General features: G+C 43.0%; 1 protein-coding gene across 4 annotated transcripts in view; it reads left to right on the top strand.

Annotated features, from left to right (window-relative positions):
- Positions 1-7511, top strand: part of LOC118514417 (sodium-coupled monocarboxylate transporter 1) — a 44865-nt gene extending 37354 nt beyond the window's left edge. For all 4 annotated transcript variants that reach the window (XM_036061302.1, XM_036061301.1, XM_036061300.1 and 1 more), the window contains 3 exons: positions 2137-2284; positions 4426-4718; positions 6219-7511. In XM_036061302.1, coding sequence (XP_035917195.1) covers positions 2137-2284; positions 4426-4718; positions 6219-6891 — 1114 coding nt within the window. In that variant the 3' untranslated portion in view covers positions 6892-7511. The remainder of the gene's footprint in view (positions 1-2136; positions 2285-4425; positions 4719-6218) is intronic.
- Positions 7512-25662: the final 18151 nt, after the last annotated feature.

The following is a 25662-nucleotide window of genomic DNA, read 5'->3' as shown; positions in this document are numbered from 1 at the left end:
ACGTGCAACTTGTGCTCCAAACCATATTGCAGAGAGAAATGTGTGTGCGTGTTATGATAAGTGATAGGAAAAAAAACGATCAGAGAAAACAAAGTCAATGAGACGGAACTAAAGACGAAGTTCGCTCTGTCAATGAACCGAAAGAGAAACATCGACCATCACCAGCTCCCGGAGGCTGGATTATGATCCTAATATTCCATTTCCCGGAAGCTCGGGAATCGTTCCCCCAGGTGTGGTGCGCTTTCTCTATCGTACCTTTGCTCCACTTGTTTGCTCTACACCATTGCAACACCAAGTTTCACTCAATCAACCATTTCGAATTGATTCGTTTCGTGTGCTGTGCGGCACGGGAAAAGGTAAATAATAAGTCTGTAATGCTATACTTTATGCTAGTTTTTGCACTGGATCGATATCAACACCGGTCGCGTTCCGGTGAGTGTTTCTGGTGGCTGTGTTTTGTTATTTGCAAGCATAACAGCTACTTTATCACGTTCACCAACTGACATTTAGTAACGATTTTCGCCCATGAATTGTTGCTTGAATTGAGCTCAAGTTCCCAGAAGAAGGCCTCGTTTGCTGATGCTCTGGCGGCTGCTTATCTGGAGGATTTGCTCTCACACACAGGTGCACTAGGGGAGGGGCCGTTTTTTTTTGTGTTGCTTTCTCCCAAAACCCGGGATGCGAATAAAGTATGGGAGACCGGCCTTTGCAGACATTTGTTGATCTATTGGCGGCGGTTTGTTTTCGTTCGAGACGTCAGTGCGTTCAAGTGCCACACACTAGGCAGCAGTCTAGGAAAATGGCGGCGGCTCACCAAGATGATGGGAAATCGAACCCGCAGTTCGCAGAGATTTGTGGCGCGTGCAATAGATTCGTGCTACTGGGTTTTTTTCCTGCGTGGCAAAAAAAGGGATTTCTTGCTTCACCCGTTCAACCGTGTATTCCGTGTGCCGGGTGGATTAAATAGTTCCTCGTACTGCTGCTGCTGCTGCTTCTGGCATACGGCACAGCAGCTTCAAGCATTCGTCGGGCCGGTGACTGAGAATCGGTAGCGAAAATCCTGATCCCGAATATTTCTGCCCGGTTTCTTGGTAGCTGCAAAAGAATTGGAGTCTAGCTTGGGTGGGCTCCAGTTTGTGGCCGTTTTAGGTTATCGGTGAAATGGAGTTAGGATTTTTTCGTCGTTGGAACGAATGGGATATTTGGGAAGCGTTTTCGTTATTTATCAACGCAAAACCGCTTTGCACCGTTTCCGAGCTAGCAAACGAAGAGTAATAGAGCAAATTTCGAGAGCAAACGAGAGAGCAGTACAGAGCGGTGACGCTTGATGCTGTGGAAATGGGTGGAAGAACGAGAGGGAAATAGATGGGTGCGTGTTTTGTTGCGGGTTTAAAAAATGGATCACCTGGTTGAATTGTTTCGGTGATGGGTATTTTCGTTTCTGCTGGTTCGTAAGGTGTACGCACGGTACGGTGATTTGGGAGAAATGATTCGGCGATGTTATGGGGCTGGATTTTTTCCGATCTGATTGACTTCAAGCGGCAAGGGTGAAGGGTTTTATTGCTTGATCAAGGTTTTGGAGTAGATGGTGGACTACTGAGGGAGGTACTGAAGAGTTCGGGTTGGGATGTATGAGGGAATAGACTTTAAAATTAATGCTTGAAGAGTGGTTAAAATAGAAATTCATTTTTTAAACCTTTTTTTTTGTCAATTTTATAACAGGTTCTTCGTCTGGTGAGAAATTTAGAACCACAGAAATTTATTTATTGAAAGCATGATCTACTACCAATATTTTCTAGGTAATGCTCAATATATGTGAGCCAAGCAGAGCTGTTTTCTGTCTTCGCAATTCACATTGAAATCATCGTAACAAGTCTCGATGAAACAGTTTCGATATTTTCCATGCATTTTTTACCAATTTTATCTGCTCCTTTGCTTTCAACTGCATCAGAACATCTGCCCTTTTGCATTTTCCACAATTGCATCTAACCTTTTCCACTCGAGGCTAGGTAGGAGCGCTGTTTCCAATCATCTGTCTGCATTTACACCATATTACAAATGTCTATCGTTACCGGCATTTATATTCACACTGATGTTTTTTTATGATTTCCATCTCATCTTTCTTCCTTTCCACAGCTTCGGGCTGGTTTCGTTCGGGCTGGTGTTTGTGGTGGAACGACTCGGTGGCATACTGCAGGCTACCCTTACACTGAACGGGCTGATCGGTGGCGTTACGCTTGGGCTGTTCAGTCTTGGCATATTTTTCCGTCGGGCCAACAGCAAGGTATGTATTTCGCGCTTGTTTTCGCTTTTAGGAAAGTGAATTAAAAAAGTGATTAAAATTTTCAAAACAATTCACGAGTGTTAGAGGATTAGAGATCCGCCTTCATCGCCGACCTGATTAGTCGTACTTATTAATGAGCTTTTTTGCTGTACAAAAGTTAGAGCACCAACACAATCACAATAAAATAATGAGCCTGTTTGTGTGTGAAATTAGCTTCAGAGAAGAACCAGCGGAATAGGGAACCTGGTGGTGACACAGTTGAGTTAGAAAATTGTTTCACGTTATTCGTTCCGGGGTAGAGAACAATCTAACCCCAACGCGGTACGCTTTTCCAGCAGCAGCGACAGTGTTTGGTAGGCGTTAGGCTTAGAGACACCATTTACAAATGCTTTTCACGCTCGCAAGGCGACAAAATTGAATTGAAACTCAATTTAAGTTGTTTAACAGCGTACGACACCCGACACGGTGTGACGATCTTTAACGAATCCCGCCCACCGCACTCCCAGTTCGCTCCCGTCCTCCTCCCTTCCATCCTTTCCGAACAGTTCCGGAGAAAAGTGTCCACAATGGGCATGTGGCACTCCCGCCACCCAACTGAACCGAGCCGAGCGAGCGTGTCCTAATTCGTGCAATATGATTATGGGTGGTTATGTGTTCCCACCCATCCCAACGCTCGCGTGACCCCCCCTCCCCCACGTGGGTGTGATGGGTGGGGTCCAAAGTGTGCGCTAGTGATTACGCAGCGAGGGATTAGAGATGGCAAACAGTGGCAGTTTGTTGGTACGAAGCTGAACGAAAAACACTCCACTTTATCCGATTAATCTCATTGAAGTGAAGTTAAATGAGCTTTTTATTGTGTCCCCGGTTCCGGTTGACTGCGTTGCACACATACGCGCACGCACACACACACACACACACACACACACACGGTGCTTTGAGGTTGCACACGCACGTACAAATCGGCAGAAGATGCTGTACTGCTGTCGCAAAGGAACGCTTTTTCCCGAAGGACATGGTGTCGGGCCGTCAACATGAGCGATGAGCTGCTCTGGCGGGGGTGGATATGTGAGCATAAAATCTCATCGTCAACAAACAAACACACACACAGCTACATACGTCCCCTCAAGATGTGACAATGAGTGTGGGTTGGTGCTGTTGTTGATTCCACGCCACGCTGCCGACGATGGCGAAGATGATGATGATGAGGATCATCGGCTGTTTACACACTGATGCCGACTGATCAAGACGTCCTCGTCCTTTTGCCATCAGTTTATCGGGTCGAGGTGTAAATGGGAAAGAAATGACAATCCTGCTTGCGGCAGCATCCCTGGAAGCCGGGTGTGACGAAGGGAAGGCGAGCGTTTTCCGTTCGGATGAATGAAAGACCCGCTTTTCCTTTTTCTCTCGCTGTCCTTCTCTGTAAGCTGAGGAGTAATTTTTCTGCATCAACAAACTTGTACCGTGCACACTGGTTTCTCATTTTTCACACACCCTCATGCTCAATGTTCCCAGCGGTCCTGAAGTGGAAATTGAAAATATGAAAATTTGATTACCTGTTAATATACCATTTTTGTGGCGCTCATCGCTACAAGATGAGCTTATTATGGATCATTGCTAGAGCGTGCTTCACTTGGCTCCGTTCGGTGGGTAGAGGTGGCCAGATTTTACGGCCAAGCGCTCAAGGCTTTCATCGTTTTTTTTTTTGTCTGCACCGAGAATCTTCTGAGGTACGAGTGTAGCCTCCCTGGGATCGGAGTGGTAGAAAATAGTTGCTTAAGAGGACTTGCCGCTCTTATGCAAGTGGCGTCCCAGTGGTTGATCTGGAAGCAAACCGGTGTGTGGGTAACAGTGTTCGTCCAAGGACTTTCAAACGTTGATGGGGCTTGAACCTGTAATCGTACCATTATGAATCTATTCTCCCTTGGAGAGCTTTACGTAAATCGTTTCAAATGAGATTAGCTAAAGAAAACGGTAATCCAGTCACGATGACTACCGCTACTGCTTGTAAGGCTTTGTGGTTAAGTTATAAATTGGAATTAGATATTTCTAGTGTATTTAACATTAGAAGAACCTTCGCTTACGAACTAGTTTTTTTTAAATCGTTTAAATATATGGCATTTCTTTCCATTATTTTCTTACAGGGTGCTCTGTTCGGTGGAATCGTGTCCCTTGTCCTCGTCATAGCGGTGGGAGTGTTGGCACTGATGTACAACGAAGATACGCCACCACTGCCCTCATCAGTGGATGGTTGTAACGCGACCATCATGTCCCAGCTAAACCATAGAGGATTCGCGTACGAAGTAGAACCCTCAGAGGTTTCGGTTGTTTTGGCACTGAAGCACGAAACGAACGAGCCCTTCCAACAGCTACTGACGATTGTCAAAAATGATATCCTGAGCGGCGAGGCAGCCGAGGTGGAGGATAATTTCTACAGGTAAGTTTCTGTTAGTGAATTAACATCAAAATTGTGGAAAAAAACATTAGCAGATACATTTATAGCATTTTTATGGTGACTGGTTTAAAGTGCAACCAGCTATCATGAGCTCCGAGTTGCCCTTTAATGCTTTACGATTGCAGAATTTAATTCGTGCCGTTGTTCTGCTCGCCAGCTGTCTGCATTTTATGTGATGGTAAAATATGTTTGTGACTGAAACTTTTCGGTGCCAAGTAGCCGATAAGTCTGTGGAATCAAATCGCTTAATAGTGTGATTAAAACACAACCAATCTCGGGTAACAGTTTAGGTAACATTCAGCACTGAAGATTTTTATATTTTGTTTATACAATCGATTTAAATGTTTCATATTATTTGTGAAGTGGAGCAGTTTAATTACATAGAGTCCCAATCGATTATATTACTTCAGAATTTGGTACATTCAGTGGTTTTTTGATTGGAATGTATTTAATCGAAAAATCATCCTGAAAGTATGCAATCATCAATACACTCTTAAAGGGCTCGATAATTTTTGTTTCTTCCTTGTTAGACAGTTTTTTTCTAGAAAGATTGAAAATTTATTTTCTTTTTTTAAATGCTCCCAATTGTTCGTACGACTCACACAAAAAATATATTTCAAAATTATAAATTTCCTGGTAACAAGTATTGCTGACGAGAGCGGTAGAGAGATTTTCTCTACTGAACTATCGATTCTAAGAAAAAAACAAAACCCAAACCACCAAATCCTATCACGATCAAGTGCCAACAATCAAGCACCCGCTCAAGAGCAGCAAACAGAATGCAAAATCCCTATCACACCTTTGCCTTGTAACTACTACTCAGCGCTTCTCGAGTGATTCTGGGGAAAAATGGGCAACAAAAAAACCATAGCTCTTGGGACGTATCCATTTCCGCACTAGCTATTTACCATCTCCCTTTGTACCGTGACGATAGTTCGAGGTGGTACAGTTGTAAAAATGAAGACAGCAGCAGCAGCAGCAGCAATTCGATTGGTTCGTTTCGTGGTACCGCGCTGAGGGAACGAAAGTTAATTGAGAGTAAACATGAAACCCACCGCTAGGTGCATTGGGACGGTCTTTTTTTTTGGGGTTGGCGTGCGGTGCTGGTTAGTTGCTAGACTCTTCTCCAGCTTAGTTGCTGCATTGTTCTCCAGCTGCAAGTAGTACTACGAGGAGGAAAAGTGTTTGCTGTACCGATGTTCGGTTCGAATGCAGGTGTACATTGCTGACGTGATGTTCCAATCGATGTGAGAGGTGGAAAAGGTTTTTTTTTGTCGGTAAACAGATGCAGGAGCACAAGTAAAATGAAATCACTTCTATATTGTGAGAATCAGTCGTCATACAGGAGAACATAGATCAGCACGTTCGGGTCTGTTCCACTTGAATAATGGCGTTAAATGTTGCTGAAGATATGTAAACATAACGATGAACCTTGATAGCTAATATGCTGCTTCACCTCTGTTCCTATTTCCATTTGCACAGGTTGTCCGACGAGGATGCTTCAGCTGCCCTGCACACCGATGCACTATCCGCGAAACAGGACGTCCAAACGGACGGTTCGTCCTACTGGTTTGCGGCCGTGTATCAAATCAGTTACATGTGGTACAGTTGCCTCGGGACGCTGCTGACAGTGATCTTCGGCTTACTCATCTCGCTGTTCACGTCGGACGATGGCTGCAACTGCTGGAACCGGTCGCGTATTGGCTCGGAGCTACCCATCACCACCAACAACAGCAGCAGTACACTAACCTCCAAGGAATCAATCCAATCCAAAGCCGTCCCGACCGGTGGTGCTGAAAAACGGAACAAACTCAGCGTCGGTTCGATGGCACCGCTGGCCCTGATGATGGGCACCTCGGTGAAGCACACCCCATCCGGCGGAGGGGGTTCCAGTTCCGCCAAGTCAAAGGAAGCGCTTTCGAACGACAAGGCAAGCATCGGTTCCAGCATCGCAAGCATCTACTCCATCGACCGGCAGACGATTGCTTCCGAGCTCGAAGGGTCGTACACGGAGGAAACCGATAGGAAGGAAGGTGGACCATCACCGACGGCAACGTGGCATAAGATTGGCTCGGGCGATGGTGGCAGCGCTTACGCGAACAGCTTTCCCACGCCGCAATCATCATCGGTGAAGATGGAAAGTGAACGATTTTAATTATGAATTTCTAAAGCTTCCATTTCCCTTGGAAAAGAATTCCCAATCAGGGCCGCACGGGTACGGGTGGTAGGGTGGATAGATATATTCGTACCAATAATTTTTCATCTATCGAACGGGAAATGAGACTATCTATTCGGTGATGGTGGATTCAGGTAGTGCCTCTCGGGTGTCCTCTATTATGTAAGGCAAGCGATTCCCAATCCCGGTTCTCGAAATTATGGGACATGTTCGAGCGCGTTCAAGTGTGTGTGGGTTGAGATGAGAGATTCCACCCAACATTCTACTACGAACGTTCTGTTTTTAATTTAACTTTAGCTTAGAGTATGGTGTTGTTTGTTAAAAGTTACAGTACATCCCAAACCGTTGCATTCTACAACTCACGATACATCAATCTTGATTTTAAGAGCTCGTTCGCGGTGGTAGGGTGATGCGGTAGGGTACGACGCTGGAGATGTTGAATCTGATCTGTTGCAGCTTTTTAACTTATATAGACAAACCGTGCCGAGCTCAGAGCAGCAGCAGCAGCAGCAGTCGCAGCGGGTTGCATACTTTCGGGCGGAAATAAAACACCGGCCAATGCCGGATATTTGTTTTCTAGAAAGAACCGGCGTACCTGATGAAGAATGATTGAGCGTTTAATTAAGCTTTTCGTTAGGAAGCTTCACCCATACTCACTCACACACTCACACCCCATCTCTAATACATGCAAAAACATTGAGCGCATCGCAATCGAAAGAAATGCAACCGTTCTTGCTAATATCCGGTACCGAGGCAGCAAAGTGCACCGAGAGCTTTTGACTACGGTACGGGAGAGAAAATTAAAACTCTTTTCATTTCCATGTAACAAAATGGTAGCAGGCCCGTCCCGTCATAAATAGGCGGTTCGCTTATCGATACATTTATCATTCCGACCTATCAGCGACGGATTTCACACAGCTTAATCAACGCGTTTGGGGTCGTAATTGATTCATGATCGATTCGTATCTTGCAGCTCAAATTGACACAACCGTTTCGTTGTTTCTTGTGAAAAAATAGCTTAATCGTTTTACAAGAAAAAAGCAATGCTATGCTATACAAGCCTTTTTCGCGGTTAATTCATCTTGCTTTAAATCCATCATCTGAATTTATGCTAAGCCTCTGACATGTCAATAGTTACAATTTATTATGTACTGCCCCGTCACCGGACAGAAAGGAAACCCAATCAAATTAGTTTCGTTTTTTTGCTGTCATCGCTTAAGAACCGATGGCAGGACGGTTCCATTTAGTAGCAACGATTGATTGCTCCATCACGACTGGCAATGGTTTGCAATCAATCAGGCAAACAATGCAAAGTATCAGGCAAACAATGCAAAGTAAAAAGGCTTAAGCTTGTTCGTCGTTGACAGTCCGCTTTCGCCATACTTTGCAGCAATTGGCAATCATTTCATTTCATTATTTATACGATGCACGGGAAGGACGGTACGGTGGGACCATAGCCCGGACTTACGGTGACAGTATCACAAAACGTTGCTGATTGTTTAGATGGAAATAATAGTGAGCATTTTTTTGTCTGTTGGTTTGTCTTGGGGTTTGTTATTTTTTTGTTGTTGTCTTCCACTGCATTGTTTCCGGATATTAGTTTTTATGATTGGTTTAGTTGAGATTGGCAGGAGGAGAATCATAAGGTATGCTTTGCAAGGTAGTAGCACGCCTTCCTGCACATGTTGCTGATTGGGATGTGTAGGCTTGTCTTACTTTCCGACCTACGAGAGGGATTTCTTTTGTTCTTCCGTCCGAGCAATAATTGATTCTAGAAAACAATTTTCATATCAGATTAAAGGCTCTTTGTTAGAAATGTTACGGAGGTCTTTGGTGTTTGTAGCTAAGTTTGCTTCGTTGGTTCGTTTATCGATTCGATAGAAATTTAAACGCTCGTTGAATGGAACATCTATTAAAGGGTATTGGTTGAGTATGGAGTATGGGGATCGCCAATTTGCTTTAGATAAGAGCGCTTAAGTGATTTAAATCTTAAATAATTTAAATAATTTTTCGAATAGGCTATTAAATTTTAAGTTGTGTTTTAATGTGTTCTAAGAATAGAAAAACTTATTCCAAATCCCATAGCTCCCCCATAGTGAGGTCTGACTATCCAACTACGTGGGGTATCATTGAGCCTAGTGATCCAGAAATGGCAGGGATGACCAAGGAGTTCGTTAGGCTAACTGGAGAGAGATGTTTTTTTTTTCTTGATTTAAAGCATGATTTTTTAGCATTAAAATTTAAGAACTGTGAAATTAAATAAGTAGTATGAGCCTGAAAGTATGCAATCTGGAAAAAACAATCTTTTAGTAAAGTTATGTATAAGCTCTGGGAGTAGATCTAAGTGTTTGGATGATATTGGCCATTATCACGTAAATCTGGGCCGTTGGCAGCTTCATGCACAATTTTGGCCTGAAGGTATGCAATCCGAAGACAAAGTAATCTGTTTCTATTTCTGTTTTAAAGTTCTAAAACTTTTCATGCAACATGCATGTGTAGTGAGGTTTTGAAGTTAAATTCAAATTTACCAACTCCAAAACCATTCTTCTATTGCTTATAAACTAGCTTAAGCTGAAAGGAATCAGATAAGCACGTGGTGCTTCACATTTTGAACCACCAAAAATATTGCAACTCAAAAAAAAAAGACATGCCCCAAAACCTCAACGATCTACGATTTTATTTTTAGCATTTTTCCATTTCATCCTTTGCTTACCAAACACAACCTCCCACTAAGAAACGCCAGCTATCGGTCTGCGTGATACAACTTTCGGTCCCGTGCCCGTGTACAGGAAACCAACGTTTGCGTCGTTGCGTTGGTTGCACATTTGGCGTGCGCGAAACTAACCACACACCACCCACAATGTTTATCTCTAAATACATGTTTTGGGGGGGGGGGGGGGGTGAGAGCGCAAGCGTTTGTGTAAAGCGACAGGCTTGTTGTCATCGTCGACGAACATTTTTCGTTTCTTCAAACCGTTACGGTGAAAGAAACATGAGCACCACCAAACTCCAACACACAGTCGGTCTTGTACGCGTTTCCTGTTTTTGGGGGAGGCGTATGTTTCTAAGTGTGTTTGCGTGTGTGTGTGTGTGTGTGTGTGTTTTGTGCATCGTGGGTGAATGGCAAATTTTCACTCCACACAGTGTTGGAAAAAGTTTAAAAACAAAGTCCAAAGTCTGAAGAAATGCAAAGAAACAACACCGTTCGTAGCTTGCGTTTCCCCGGACTACTACGATTGTTAGTTGAAGAGCGCATTCTGTGGATGGTGATAAAGCAGCAGTGGTTGCTTTTCTTTCGGTGCTTGTTCACCCGTCCACACGACATCACCGTATCGAACTAGCACAAATGTTACCAAGGCCATCTTTTATATTTGCATCCCTACATTCTTCAGTCTCCTTCCATGCTTGCGGACATCACACCGTTCAACATTTGGCTTTGTGATTTTCCTTCTTTCTATGGAGGTTTGGTGGTGAGTTTCAACCCAAAGTAAAAAAAAGGCTCAAAAAAGCAGCAGGGAAAAACTTTCGGCAAACTCTTGACGGACCTTGTCGTGAAATTGCAAATTGCACACACACACACACACGATAAAAAAATCTTTCCGTGCCAACTTGGATCTAGCTGCAAAACTATAACGGCGCAACAAAGTCGTAAAAAGTGAGTTGTCAAATGTTGCCTTCTGCATTTTGAGCGGAAAACTAGTGTCCGAAGAAAGCTGCTGCTGCTTCTGCTGCTGCTAGAAAAAAGAAAGGGCGAAGAACCTTCTTCGCCTTGTGCAATGTGTCGCTTGTGTGTCGGGCCAACAACTTGCAAACGTTTAATGTAGGTCATATTTTTATCGCTTGCGAATGGGAATGGGGACATGGACGGATGGGAATAGTTTATGGTTGGGGAGGTTTGTTAATTAATATTTCGGTATATTTCGGCGATTTTCTTCTCTTTAACAATTTTTCAGCATCCGTTTGCGGCAGCTTTTATGAGGTGGAAATGGATTGAAATTTAATCATCCAGCAAATGATAGCATATTTTCCCCACAATATGTTACACAAAGAGGGATGGGCAAATGGAGAGATGGCCAAAAATTTATGAACGAACCGACACTCGCAAACAAATCATGGTTGAGTGAGGTGCTGATTGAAATTATTTCGCACATTCCCACAAAATCACGCTCGCACACACGTAAGCACACAATCACGATTCCATCAATAGTGCACTGCTGGTGCATGCCAGGTGTCGTGATGCCTGTCGGGTTTTTTGTTGCTGCTGTTGTTTGCTTCACATGTCCGTTCAATCAATTAAATTCCCATCGACTGATGAACGATGGCGGGCTGGGCTAGTGAGAGTGGGCAGCGGACAGTGTAAATCGTGATTGTTATAATAAATCAATCAAACTTTATTTGATTTAACGTGATGGGGCTTTTTGGTAGGAAAAACGGGGTACATTTTTAAAATCCTGGCCGTTAGCGTAGTGTTGGGGAAACGTGGTGTGGCGATTTCGAGTGAGTTATTGTGATAGTTTTATGATTATGTTTCTATTTGAAGGGCTTCGAATCTGTGTCTGTCATGAGGAATTTTCTGTATACAATTCAATAATTTCCAAAACCATTTATCGGAATATTATACGAACCTTTTTTAACGAACCAACCAAAGCATGTTAAATCAACTTTAATTTTGAAGCCATCATGTGGAATTAGACGTTGTATCGGATATTCTACTTAGCTTAGATTTCAAGTTTAAAGATCATTTGGACAGTTCCTGATTTTTTTTAAATTTTTCCTTCCATCATGGTTCATATAAACCATGAAGAACGATTTTGAGAACTCTCTTAAAACCGTTTTGTAAAACGACTTTGGTAGTCGACTAAGATTGACTTTTTCAATAAATTTCTGTTTTCTGTAAAATCACAGATGGCACGGGTGTTGCTATGGTTACAACTTATTCTGGACCATCCTGTTTCTTGCCACCATCTGTTTTCGTAACAAGCTTGCTTTTAAAACATTTCTATACCGGAAACAGTTGTATGAATTAGGTTTTGTTCGTAGAGAAAATGCACTCAAAAACTATTTTAGATTGAGCATTAATGCAATTGCTTGAATTGAAGCGTTCGTTCTAGCACAATTCATGAGTAACCCAATCCCATAATCAACCATTGAATTTGGTGGTCAAATGTTTTAGTACTTACTCTCGGGTGGTTTCGTGGTTTTCTATTTCTGTGCCGCTGCCAACTCGGTTTATTTTTTGTTTTTCCACCACAATTCGCTCAATATTTCGTTGTGGTTTTGGTTTCGATTTAACTATTGTTGTACGTTTCGGTGACGGACAGAGGGAGCAAGGAGAATGCAACAGCGTAGGGTACAAAAGGTAGCAAAGGAAAAAAAAAGATACCAGGTAACAGGGGTAAAGGAAGGTTGAATACGAAACCAAACAAATCATTTGCTATTTTTGTAACATTTTGATCCACTCTCCCTCCGTGCGTGGAAATCCGTAAATCATGCGAGTGACGCTAATAAATATTAGTTCATCCTTTTATGACGAGTGTGCAGCGGTTATGGGCATACGGTCGGAGCACGTAAATGGAGTATGGAAAGGGGAGTATTTGAGTGGTGGCAATTTATGTAGCTGTTTATGAGGTTTCGATGATGAGCGTTGGAATGTTTATTTAATCTGCTATGGACAGGACAGTTTATCAAATTGCTATTAGGCGCCCTTGATTGCGTCTAAATGTAGGCAATATGAATATTTTCATGTGCATTAAACTGTGTGAGTTACCATTTTGAATGAAATCATTAGCTAGTTTAATAATGTTTGAGCTTTATTTATCTTTCACTAGGACAACTCCTTTTTCTAGCGAGCGACAAGAAAGCTCCACACTCATTATGCTCTTTTCATCCGTAATCTTCCCGAACTAGAGCAGCTGCTCGCATTACATTGCAACATACTGGCCAACCGTTAAGCTACTTCCTCGTGCCGTTGCAATCTAGATCCTGGCACACCATTTACACTCCCAGAGAAGTTTTCCCCTGACTTTTTCAGCTTGCCAAATTGTGGACCCATTCGGTGAAGAAAAAACAGACGAACATAAAACCCTTTTCCATTGCTCATCGAATACTCTCCATTTCACCGCTCGTTCGTTCGGCGGAACCTCGAGCACGAAAGGAAGGTTCTTTTCGACGCGCGGCAGGGTTAGATTTTGAGTTTTGCTGAAATAATTTCCATGATTTATGACCGGGCTGTAAATCAGCCTTTTCGCCGTGGCACCGCTCGTCGACACTCGTCAACGCTTCGACAGTTCGGATGATCCGTCGGTCTATGGCGGGACCGTAGCAGTGGTTCTGGTGGTGCGTTGTTTGCCAGGGAAATCGTTAGTCAAACATAAATCTTCATCGCCGTATTCGCCGATTCTTGGGAAAGTCGCTCCCGTCGTTCGTCTTCGGCTGCTGGGTGAAACCGAGAACCGAAACCGAAACACACCCAACGGCAGGAAGCTTTAGGAACCGCTCATCCATTTCATGTTCGTGTGTGCAGCGCCTGATGGACGGTTGTGTGCACTCGAGGGAACCCTTTTTGTGGCCAGCTGGCTGGCCGGTCGGTCGGTAAAATCCGGTAACAGTAGCTCAAGTTTTTAGCACTCTCGCAAGGGTCAACGGCGATGGGATGGGTCGGTTCAGCAGGATGCGAATCCTAGAAAGGGCTGTTTATGACGGCCAGTCTCATGTGTGGACCGAGCAGAGTGATGGAGTGGTGCAATGGGTTGCGCTGTAAAGGGATGCCTCTTACACTTAAAAACTTGTACGTTTCGAGGGTTGGGAAAATGATAGATTTGGATTTAATCACACTTGACTGCACAAATAAGGTAAGGCAAATAAGGACGAAGGGGAAGGAGGTGGCTGGAGAAAGAAGTGGTTTTTTGAAGGAAATGGGTAAAATTTTATCCCAAAGATGGACGACCAAAATTTGAAGATATTGTGCTACTGGTAACGAGATTCCTGTTCAAAGTTCATAATAAATTCCGAATTCCAAGCAATATTTTTTCTAATCAATAACAAACCTGTGAAATTTTTATGAAGAGATTTTTTTTAAAGAGGACAAGTATGTTGTTAGCTGCCTAACAAAGCTGTTATTTTACTTCACACAACATCCTTTGCGCAGTGGAGCCGCCTGGTGTTTTACTTTGTTTTATATTTGTTCTAGTCTTTCACTGCACAATACGCTATTTTATATTTGATTGATTAATTTTTATATTTTAAATCTTGATTGATTGGTTTGAAATCTGAAATCACGGAAAATAATAGTTATCTGATTTACCTTCACCTTTTTAGTGGAGACGCCTGGTGGCTCATGTAATCGGAAGGTAAAGCTTAAGCAAAATTTTGTTTGTGTTTATTTTATTTTCATTCTCACCTTTGTTTTGTTTATGTTACATAAATAATAATTAGTTTAAGAATTTTTAAATCCATTTTGCAAACTTTTTTACGATTTTATCATTTTGATGGAGACGCCTGGTAGCTCACACGGTCCAAAAGCTGGTCTCTACGTCCAAAAGCAAACCAGCGAGTAAAAAGGTAAGGTAATAAAAGAAAAGCCGTTCGGGAGACAATAATAATCATTTGCATTATTTTTTGCCATTAACAACAGCAGCACAACTACTTACGCTGCAAGGCTCGTTACACGAACGTGCATAGGGCTGGTGGATGCAGCACAGCATAATGTGCAACAAATTGACACTCTTGAGCACAGGGTAGCGAGAGAGTGGGTGGCTGGGGTAGGTTTGGGACGCAAATTTACCTGCAATCGTCTTACCGACGCCTGCTGTAACGTTCCAATTATGATTGAGCATCGTCAACATCTTGGCCTAGATGGCTACCGGGAAGTGTATTTTGTTCACTACCACCTGGCACAAGATAGTTGCCAGCAGAGCGTCACAGAGCGAGAGCGAGAAAGGGATAGCAGCAAGCGCTGGAGGTAGAGTGGATAACAAGTTCATGAATTTTCCAATTCACGTGCCAACGCTATCTTGCCCCGGTCGGCAGCGAGTGTGTTGCGTCGTACCGGATTTTGTGACGATGATGTCCAAGCGTACTTAACTTTGCTTCATCAACTCCTGCCACCGGAGGACCGAGCCACCCCGTACTCTGGACGGACGTACTGACACGCCGTGTCAAGTATTGTTATGAATTTGATAACGATGTCATTAGGAAAAGGATCACGTTTATTACTTGCATAGCTAATGAGAATCGTTCCGCGGGGGCTGGCAGTGGCAGCCCCAGACTCGGCAAACCAATGCCAAATGGGCGGACAAGTGTCGGTGCACCAGAATGACCCCATTATGCTTGACACCGGCTTAGAACTAGAACTTGCCGAATGGGTAAGTGTAGTACGGCGAAAGTTGTGCTGGACAAGTTCGCTACATGTAGTACTTTGTTGCAAAGTGTGGCTTCAGTAGGTTAACTTGGTGAGGTGCAATGGGCTCGTGACTGGGAAGTAGCTTTCCCATTAACTGTTCAGCTAATGTTCGTTTCATAAATGGGGTTTAAAAATAATGCTTCAAATTCATATGAATGATAAAAGTGATCTTAATGTATTATCCATCATTGCACGAAAATAAATTAATATGGTTTTGTTTAATCTAGTTATTTTCAGTATAAAATAATTACTGGTTTGACTGGTTGTGACTGTTTTCCTTTGACAGTTGAAAAAACACTACATTGCATACCTTTAGGCGCTTCATAAAGCAAAACCCCACCCCAAAGCTATTCGCTACGTATCTATACCTTTTAATGCTAGTTTTAAGCCTGTAATCAATTAAAGAACCACTACCTTCACATAAGTACATCATTATAAGATGTGAAATGAAATGTACACCCTCTCAACGCCCTTTCTAAACATGTCCTCGATGCTTCCCTATAGAATAATGTTACATGTTCGAGCAAGTTCTTAAGAGTACCAAGCGCGATCATCATAGCAACAACAGCGATTGTTCAAGTGCCCAGGAACTCGGGAAAAGCGTTTCCTTCTCCACTTCCACTTTGGCCTGCCGCTGCAACTCATGTTAATGCATCAGATTTCATCTGGCTAGCGGTTATACATTCCATTGAAGTCAGTTTAAAGTCAACTCGCTGGATTGCTGGTTTCGAGTAATGGATTGCACGCGCGAGCAAAAGGAAAGAACAGCCGCTTCGCACTGTTAAAGATGCTTTTAACCAGCGCGGTACATTTACTACAATCGTGTTTTGCAAGAAAACAGCACGCTTACACCGGTGAAGCGCTTTCTGCCACTACTGTTCAAAACCGGGCGGCGGCAGAGTGACTTTTTGGGTCGGGTTTTTCGGTTATAGGTTGTGGTGATGGTGGTGGTGGTTGTGGATCGCATTAAAGGATCGAAATGGGTTAAAACCGAAGCATTAGGCACCTACCGGCCGACTGTTGGGCCGAAGGCATGAAAAGGCAAGCCACCCTTAAAGCACTTCACTTTTGATGATTTTGCGTAGCGGTGAAGTGGTTGAAAGCATGCAAACACACGACCGCCTGTTGGAATTGTTTATGAGTGTGTGTGTGTGTGTGGGGGGGGGGGACATCTTTTAAGCGAACTGGTAGCCTTTGCTGCCATTGTTGTTGCGATGTTTCCTATTTCTCGCAAAGCTTTTATCCGCTTTTAGTCGTGTTGAATCACGAAGGCTAATCTCAGAAACCTAGGACACGGATTGTGTTTTGGAGTCAAGCTTGAAGAAGGAAAACTTCAGCTTGGGAAACCGCTTTTCCCAAACCGTTTTGTAGTAACTGTGAGCAGTTTCCCTCTAATGTGTTTTTATTATCTGTTTGACAGTGATTAAAAAACCTTCATTAAAACCACCTCACGTCATTAGATTACACATGAGAGTCGTTCAGGATTAAGGATTTTTTTGCCACTGAACGTGCCTAATTGCATGACACTAATGTAGAAGAATTACGCACGCTCTAGATTTGTTTACACCGCACCAGCTTCGGAGGATATTTATTGCGTTTGCCCTAGCATAATTTATTTGCCACATAAATGTGCTCTACAAAATCAGCAACATTGGCCGTGGAAAAAAAGGAAAATAGCTCACCGCAACAGCAATTCCGCGCTCCGAAGGTAAATGATTGAATTTTTTGTTTTGTTTCGAACGGCGGATCCCATTTTATGTGTCGATAAATCATACCGCTTGACCTTGCCGGTTCCATTATCGACACTTCTAAGGTTTTATTGGATTGATAATTAACTTTCAGATCAGGTGTTTTTTTTCCTCCGTCCACCGTTGCTTCATTATCGGATACCGATGATAGCGATAAAGGCAATTTTTTACATCATTTGCGACCGGTGGCTCATTTCGGGCACAGCAGATTGGATAATATTTCATGCTGTGTTTTATGTTCCATTAATAGGCCTTTTTCTTGCTGTTTGCTCGTTCGTTGTTGTTTTGGACACATTTTCACATTTCCCAGAAGGTGGATGAGGGCTTTTTAATTAATTACCTTGCTCGTGTGTTTAGTTTTTGCTTATCGCTACGGGCGTTTTTCTCGACAATTTTTCGGTACTTAATCGTGGGGCTAAATGGTTTAATTTTTAAAACTGTTGTTGTAAGGAACTGTTTTCTTAGTGTTTTTTATTGGAGTTTATTTATTTTGTGTGTGTGTGTGTGTTTCTAATTGCACAATTTCTAGAAACCCATTAATATTTTCACTCACCATTTTTTTGCACTATGATCGATATTTAATCGGTGAAGGAAAATTAATTAAGCTCCTTCTATTTGCTCGATTTGTCCGAACCGTCTGGCTAGTTTTTTGTTGTTAAGGCTACTTTTATAAAGAAAGCTTTTTCTTTGAGTTTAAAATAGCCTGAAGATGGGAGGAAATCAGAGGAGACACAAAAAAATCCCTGAAATCTATGTACCAGCACGTATTCAATTAGCTGTTTGAGTTATTGGAAAATTAATTTGATTGAAGTTAATTACTGGGAGTTTACTCACCGATTAATGGCTTTTCGATGCCAAAAATTGGTTTTTAGTTGGGTAGAAAGGCAGATATTGCTGCCCGTCGGATTGTTTGTTTTTAAGGTGAAATTTTTTCAAGTTTTGGTTTTTTTTTGGTAATTTTCTAACTTAAACAATCTTTGAAAAAAAAGTCTCATCATAAAATCATCCACATCAACTTCGAGGCCAAAATATCCATCCATCCACCAAGCGGTGGTTAAATGAAACACAAACTGTTATGCAGATTAATTTTGTAATTAAATTCAATATATACGCTTCGTTCTAAGTTCACCGTCGCTGCTGCAGTCTTGCAGCGTGGCTCGGAAAACGCCACCAAACAGGCAGCAAACGTTCCCATTCCCGTTCGGAACGTGTGCAGCTGGAGGTGAATCGTATACCCCCTGCCACGGTGGTGGTGTGTGGAACATGTGTAATCTATCTTGTCCCTTCGCTGTGCCGCCGAAAACCTTAAGACTAGTCGGATACGTTCTGGTGCGTGGCGTATCGCTACCATCGCCGTCACCATCATCATCCTTAACGTCATCATGAGCTTCGCTCAGTGTGGTGGTGTGTCACACGGGAGTCTTCGTTCCACGAGTCAGCAGCAGCAGCAGCAGCGGCAGGCTTAAGCTGATCTAACGAAGAAGCGGAAATGATGTTCCCTTAAAAACAGCGCCAAATACTCATCGAAGCATGTAAACCCGGTGTTTTGAAAATTACAAATTTTCACCAAGCGCGTGGCTACGACACGCTTCCACGCTTTTCCGCGCGGCCGGGAGGCGAGTGTTAATTTGTGCGTGGTTAGAAGGAACGTTCGCGTACCGGGGGAGGGCAACAAATCATTCTTGGCTGCTAGCGTACCCATGGGTGGAGATTCTCGTATAGGCTGAGATTTCCCCAATGACAAAGCCGTGTGGAGCATCATGTCTTCAATCATCCATTTTGTTTCCCTCTCGAGAATGTATGTGTGTGTGTGGTGTGTACTAATTCGGCTAGCACAAAATGGTATTTAGGCGATTTTCCTTTCACCCGGAGGATGATCTTTAGAAGGAAATTAGGGAGGGAAAAAATCCCAACCTCTGTTGCAGCTGATGGATCTCGTGCGTGAGTAAGTGTGTGTGTGTGTGTGTGGAGAGATGTGAGTAATTAAAAGAAGGAGCCAGCTATCTTGCAGCATAAATCATTAGAACATTCTTTTGAGCCGCTACATTCTTGCAGCTCGCTCTAGACAGAGACAGAGACAGAGCGCAAGAGCGAGCGGGTTGGTTCTTTCAATCTAAGTAAGCCTTTGCTTTTCATCAGGTCGGCTTCCACACTGACTCGCCTGCTAAGCTACGCGTACAAAGTTTCCACCAAAGAAACACTACTCTCTACTACTGTAAACTACTCTTGCAAAGGATATAAAATGCAGCAGTGTAGCTGAAAAAAAAGAGGAAAAACATCACAAATTGTCCAGGCGAGAGGGATGGGAAGTTTTGAAAAGTGAACGAACGAAAGCAATTGTGCGATAAGAAGCTCCGTCACGTGTGTGTGTGTGTGTGTGTGTGCGTGCTTTATACAGCCAGCGGTCGTTAGGTTGCACAGGGTGCAAAACCGCGCCAGAATGAAATCCTTGTGGTCCGTAGCCGAAGCTTAATTAAGTGTCAGTTGGTTGCTTTTGTTGAAAAGTGGGTAGAGTAGCAGAGCGAAGGAAAGAAAGCAGTAGGATGAAACTACTCCACATTCTCACATGAACTTCACAGTGACAAAGCACACACACACAAGCACAGGAAAAACTCTTCCTCACAAAGCAACAACACCCGGGTTGAGGGAAAGTCCGGGACACTGCTCATGGGCGGATACTTCACCAGCGCCAACTTCCAGCATCCAGTTCCAGCATTCGGACCACGATCGATGGACCGGGAGCTGGTGGAGCAACGCAAAGGGTGCAACACATCTTCTCCAAGTTTATGATCAGATAAAATGTAGTTGAAGTTTATTTACGAGGTGTGATAAAATTCAAAATTAGTTGAAAGGCATGATTTACGACCGAATGCCACTCGCCGCTTCGGCCAGCGTAAGAAAGTACGGCTGGGCTGGGTTTTGCTGGTGGCACAGGCGCTCGGGTCCATTTCCAGTCCGTTCCGTCCCGGTAATGGGTCTTAAGATTAAAGAGCAACGCCTGTTTGAAGTGGTCGTTATTTGTGTCGTCGTCGTCGTCCTAGTTGCTGCCAGATATGGCTTTATAGATTTGGCTTGTAAAACTCGGTGCCAGTCGGTGGGTGGTTTGGTCGGATGGATGAAAGTGATCAGCAGCACAGTTACAGTTTGTTTTACATTCACGTCAAACGAGGTGAATTATTCATCATCAACAGAATCCTTCCTTGTGGGTGATATTTTAAAACTGTACGAAATTTAGATGAAGATAATTAAAGCACTGTGGAGAAAGGTAAAGCTCATGGGTTAGACCATTGAGGGAATGTTTTCCACACCACATGGTATTTTAGATGATCTTCCAAAACTAAAATCAATTTTGTGAAATTTCTATCGCATTTAAGTCAGCGTCTTGTTCCTGGAACTTGGATCTTGGATCTCAAATCTCATCAGATCGGGTCGAGGGTCTTGGATCTCGCAAATTGAGCTTGAAGCCATGGACATCAGATTATAAATCTCAGATCCTGAATCTTTGCTCCATCGATCATCGATATCTGATCCTGAATCTCGAATCTCGGATATTGGAGCTTGAATCTCGCTTCTCGACTCGCTCACTGGAGAGCGGTTCCCGGTTTCCGATCAGGATCTGGTCTGGATCTGGCCTTGGTTGGCGATCTGGATCCTCATTAGAGTATTGCTATGAAAATTATTATAATTCATGCTATGGATTAAGCTAATGATCATTTTATGAAATAGATTGCATATATTTTTGTAATTTTAACATCTTTCGTGAGAAAGACAATCATGATTTTAATCAACTGCAACTATTTTAAGCATCAGGTTGATTGCAGGCAATTTTATACATCGGTGCATACATTTAGGCGCTCACTAAATACTAACGCATCTAATATGCTCTCCATAACTTGTGCCACAAATATCTTAATAGGCACTAGTTCCTAGAACGGCGCTCCATTCCTGGCTTAAATCAATTTTCATTACTAATAAACCAACTTTTATTACAAAAAGCACCACGAGGACCACAATGACAGTACCGCTTTTTTCGATTTATAGTTTCAATCCAGCAAAAGCCTCATCGCTCGACGCTACATGTCTCATTACAAATTTCAATACCCATTTTATGATAGCATCATCATTCCGGGTTTCACCGAACGTCCTATAAATAATGTTTTCGACAAGCATAAACAATTGCCCCGATCCGTTCACGACTGTTCCGACGAACCCGCGGCGCAACACTAATGCCTCACAGTTCAAACATTACTCCGAAGAGCTCTGGGCGCTAGGAGCAGTGGCTCACGCTGCCTGTTACATCATGCCGGGGTTTCAAAGCGCGGGTCACAGCCACGGTGCGCCGTAAAGCAAACGTTAAACCTTCACGATGGTTTGTGGATGTGGATGTGTGTTGCCTATTGGTCCAGGTTGGCAGCGTTTCTCGTCGATGGCCCTGTTTCGAACTGGTAGTTCTGAACCTGCTATATTGCGCAGTTCCTTTGCTACGAGTCCCTTTTAACGTGTGTATGTGAGTGGGACCCTGACGGGTGGTGATGCAAGGTGGTGATGGTTCGCCCTTTGCTGCGACATTTCCGGTGGCCGTTAACTCGGAGGCAACTCGAGCATACCTAAACCCGTCCAACCCGTCGTCACCGTCGATGGCTCCGGCCAGTCTTGTTTGGTGGGCAAATTTATTTATGTAGCACAATAAAATATTTATTTAATTATTATTGCCCTTACCGAAAGGGCCCAAACCGGTGATGGGTGGCGGGTTCTTCTATCGGATCGGGTTCGGCCGGTGAGTGTGTGGTTGTGTGCATTGTTTTGCCAGCAGGACAGGAAAATCAGCACAACCCGGTCACCTGCGCTGCTTGCGTTTGTTTGTGTAATTTCTCCGGGAATCGCGGTCCGTTCCCACGTCGACGTTGCAGATCACCTTGCACCTTGCGGACGGAACGATCGTTGGTGTTTCCCACGCATCCACGTCCACGGAAATGGTGTCGGGAATGCAGGTACCAGCAGTACCTGCGTGTAGCAACATTAAAATGTCACATTAGCGCTGATTTATACAGGTCGGACGTTTTGTGTGCCTCGAGCAGTGTGCGTGTGGGTTGTTGTTTTCTGTTTTTCAATTCTCGAAACTTTCGTTACGCCACAATCGGACGCCAGATCGGAGTGTGTTGGGACCGGTTGGGACATACCCGTATGATAATTGGTTTGTGTGGCTTTTACAACGCTGGGAAATTGCTTGACGATGACGACGAACGTGGAATGGACGAGTGGAGAGATGGGAATGTTGCTGTGTATATTTTTGAACCCTGGAAACTCTGTTTGGTCGGAGCTGAAGCTGGACAAGATTTGGAAAAGGATTACGAATGATTTAAGCTCCTCATTTGTCCGCTGGAAAGGATTGAGTGCGATTGGCTGTGTGTCTTCATGGTGCTCTTTTAATTAAATTATCATTAATTCGATTGTGATCGGATCAGATACAAAGGCCATTCTACTGAGTGAGACGGTTGTTAGTAAATAAAATTTAAAGTCGAAATAGGAGTCAGTGAGTTCATGCTGTAAACTGTACATTGCGGCCTAATGATTTTGCACGCCTGAAAGTATGCAATAGTGGGTCTTGATTGACCTTAAACTGATGACAAATTGTTATAATAAAGACTTTTGAGGTCTGTTATAGTTGAAGGCGAATAACGGTCAAATATTGTCCTTGCTTTATACTATTATTGCAATAAAAATACTATTTCGAAACAAGATTGCATACTTTCAGGCGATCTCATGACTGAGGTGGAACTTTTAGGAGGGCTTTTTTAAGGTTTAATTAATAATAAAAATTCCTTTTTCTCATCTCTATCATATATTCCAGCTAAGAAGCCATCTGTTCATTTTAATTGCCCTTCAAAATATAAATTTTTGAATTTAGCATGACCTTCGCTAAAGCTATTAACGATTCGATGTGACAGTACCGGCTAGAGTGATGCTTCATCCATCTGTTTCCTTCCTTAGGTGATGATTTAGCACAAAAGAAGATAAGCAGTAACGAAAAAAAAAACCCAAGGACATTAGATTTTGTTTTCAGTACGCAACTAAATGCCTTTCAACATGCAAAATGGCGTGTTGGGTGGCAACTCAGGCTAAACAAAAAACACATCTAGCCATAGGACACTCGTTCCCTTCAGTTTTAAACTCATGTTCGTTCGATGTTCCGTGACGGTTAAGTGACGTTACCTCCAAGCCTTTTCCCCCATTCTCTTCTCTATCCTTTTCTAACATTTCGTTTGCGTTGATTTTAATAAATACCGTTTTGTGTGGAACGGCACCGTTCAATTTCACACGTACGTAATAATTGAACTTGACGCTAGGCAGCAAAGCGGGCCAACCGGTAAAGTGAAGGTGAGCATTTTCGATGAAAATCACGAACATGATGTTTAACCGGAAAGCGAACGGAAATGGTAGGTTTTTCCGGTATGAATCCGAGATCGGACCGGGGAACACGGGGTACGGAACCACGACGAGCAACGACCGATTGAGATTGAGTGCAATAAAGCTTGATTCGGTTTAGGGTGCTGGTTTTTTTTGGGTTTCTGATTTTGTGCCGGTTTGGTGAGAATTTTAATTACTGCCCTCCTGCATGTGGCGGTAAATGGTCATAAAAGTGTTTAGTTTTCGTGTAGCTTTCCTTCCCCGTTCAATGCTGTAAAACACGTCAATCTTGATACGGTTCATTAGTACGTTGCTATTAATGATAGCCGATGGGGATTTGCTTTAACGTCTCAATTTAGCTCACTGCAATCGCACTCCCGTTTAAAGCGAAATGCTGATGTGAGCACTTGTTCTATGTTTATAATACTAAGAAAATTGCAAAGACATCGCAAACTTTTGAGGAAGAAAAGAAAACAGTTTTATTTGAGCATGTGGCCAAAATGTTTAGCGTGCAGAAGTCCTTGAACGAGCTTCATGACTTTTTTGTGATAAAATTCTTAAGAAAATAGAGTTTACACAAAAATTACCAAAGTTTAGTTTGCTTAGATGTTTGCATAAAAATAAAAACACTCGAACATACGATGTAAATCGTACGCCTAAATATAGGCAATCTTGTGCTATACGGTTACTACGATGATCTCTTAATGGCTTGCTTGTGAGCAGCACTTTCTATTGGTATATTTGGGAGCTATTGACGGTGTGAAACGATAAATGTATAAAATAATATTAAAATTGGTAGCTACGCTAGCTTTAAGTACTATTAAGTCCACTGGTATGTTCATTAACTAACAGTTCATAGGGCTGGCCAGCTTCATACGGAACTGAGCATTCTTTGATTGAACTTTATCACTTTCATTTAATATCTCTCTCTCATAGGAATCGAAAAATTGGATTCAATCAACCTCAAACCAGTTAAAAGAATATTGCGTTCATCACCAGCTGTGTACCGTCTAAGCTAATATCAAACACATAGGCTCAAACTAAACCAATAAAACCGTCACACGAATAGTGTGAACCTCCGTCCTATTGTTTGACACTTTACAAAACTCATCAAAATCCACTCGATAACCATTACAATCCCGTACGGAACTATTGGCTTCCACAACTGCAACAAAAAAAAAAATCGTCCCCCTTTGCCAAATTGCTCGACCATTTGCTTTTGCTGTCACGATGCGTTTTATTGCTTGCTTGCTAGTGGGCAAAGGAAAACAGCAAACTATCGTCGTCAGCATCGTACTCGTTAAAGTGAATCGAGCCGTGGTATGGGGGAGGGGAAGGAGTTAGAGGCCAGCTGCTAGTAGAAACTGTTGCCTTTTATTAGGATCAGGTTAATAAAACGGGAGTGCTATCCGGGAGCTCTTGGGAGATGGTGAACCGGGGATGGTAGATCTGTGTCTTACCCATCGAAACAAGTTTCAATTTGATTAGGCATTTAGGTGAGCTAATCGTGCGTGTTTGGATTGTGGATTCGTATTCGCTTTTAAATGTGTAAAATAAAAGATTTTTCGGTACAATTCCAGATCTTAATTCTCATCTAGCAGTAAGGTACTCGTTAGTTATGACCTAGTTATCAACCAAAGTAGTTTGAATGGATCTTGAACAGCAGTAGCATCCCAGCTTTGCAACCTTCGAGTAAATGGCAGGGTTTAACATTACAACCCACATCACACGAGACTCGGTACCGAACTCGGGAGCTATAATTACAGTACCCAAAGGCTCGTTAGTCATTGCAGAATCAATATCAGATTCCCTGAATTTTGCACTTGTGGAATACAAATATTAGGAGCCATTGCATTCGCTTGGCCCCACCAAAACCGGAGTGACTTAATAATAAACCAGCGGCTGTAATAACAGCCTGTAGCTTCTTGGCCGGTATCGGATGCATCGGGGGCGAATTCCATAAATACCCAACTGCTTTAATGATTATGGAGAACCAACCACTGTACCGGTTTGCATTTCAACGTAGCTCGGTGTGCGCGTTGAAGCTGCTTTCTTAGCTCGTTATCATACAAAGTGTCCCACTTTTTACTGGGAACGTTTGTTTCTTTATAAAGCTTCTGCCTCATATATCGATAAATGATTGTTTGGCTCAACGTACGATTTATAATGAACCGTAATTATATCCCACCCTGC

The sequence above is a fragment of the Anopheles stephensi genome, chromosome 3 (genome assembly GCF_013141755.1).
Source record: "Anopheles stephensi strain Indian chromosome 3, UCI_ANSTEP_V1.0, whole genome shotgun sequence".
NCBI lineage: Eukaryota > Metazoa > Arthropoda > Insecta > Diptera > Culicidae > Anopheles > Anopheles stephensi.
The sequence above is the reverse complement of the archived record's forward strand: the minus strand, read 5'-3'. Positions and strand labels throughout refer to the sequence as shown.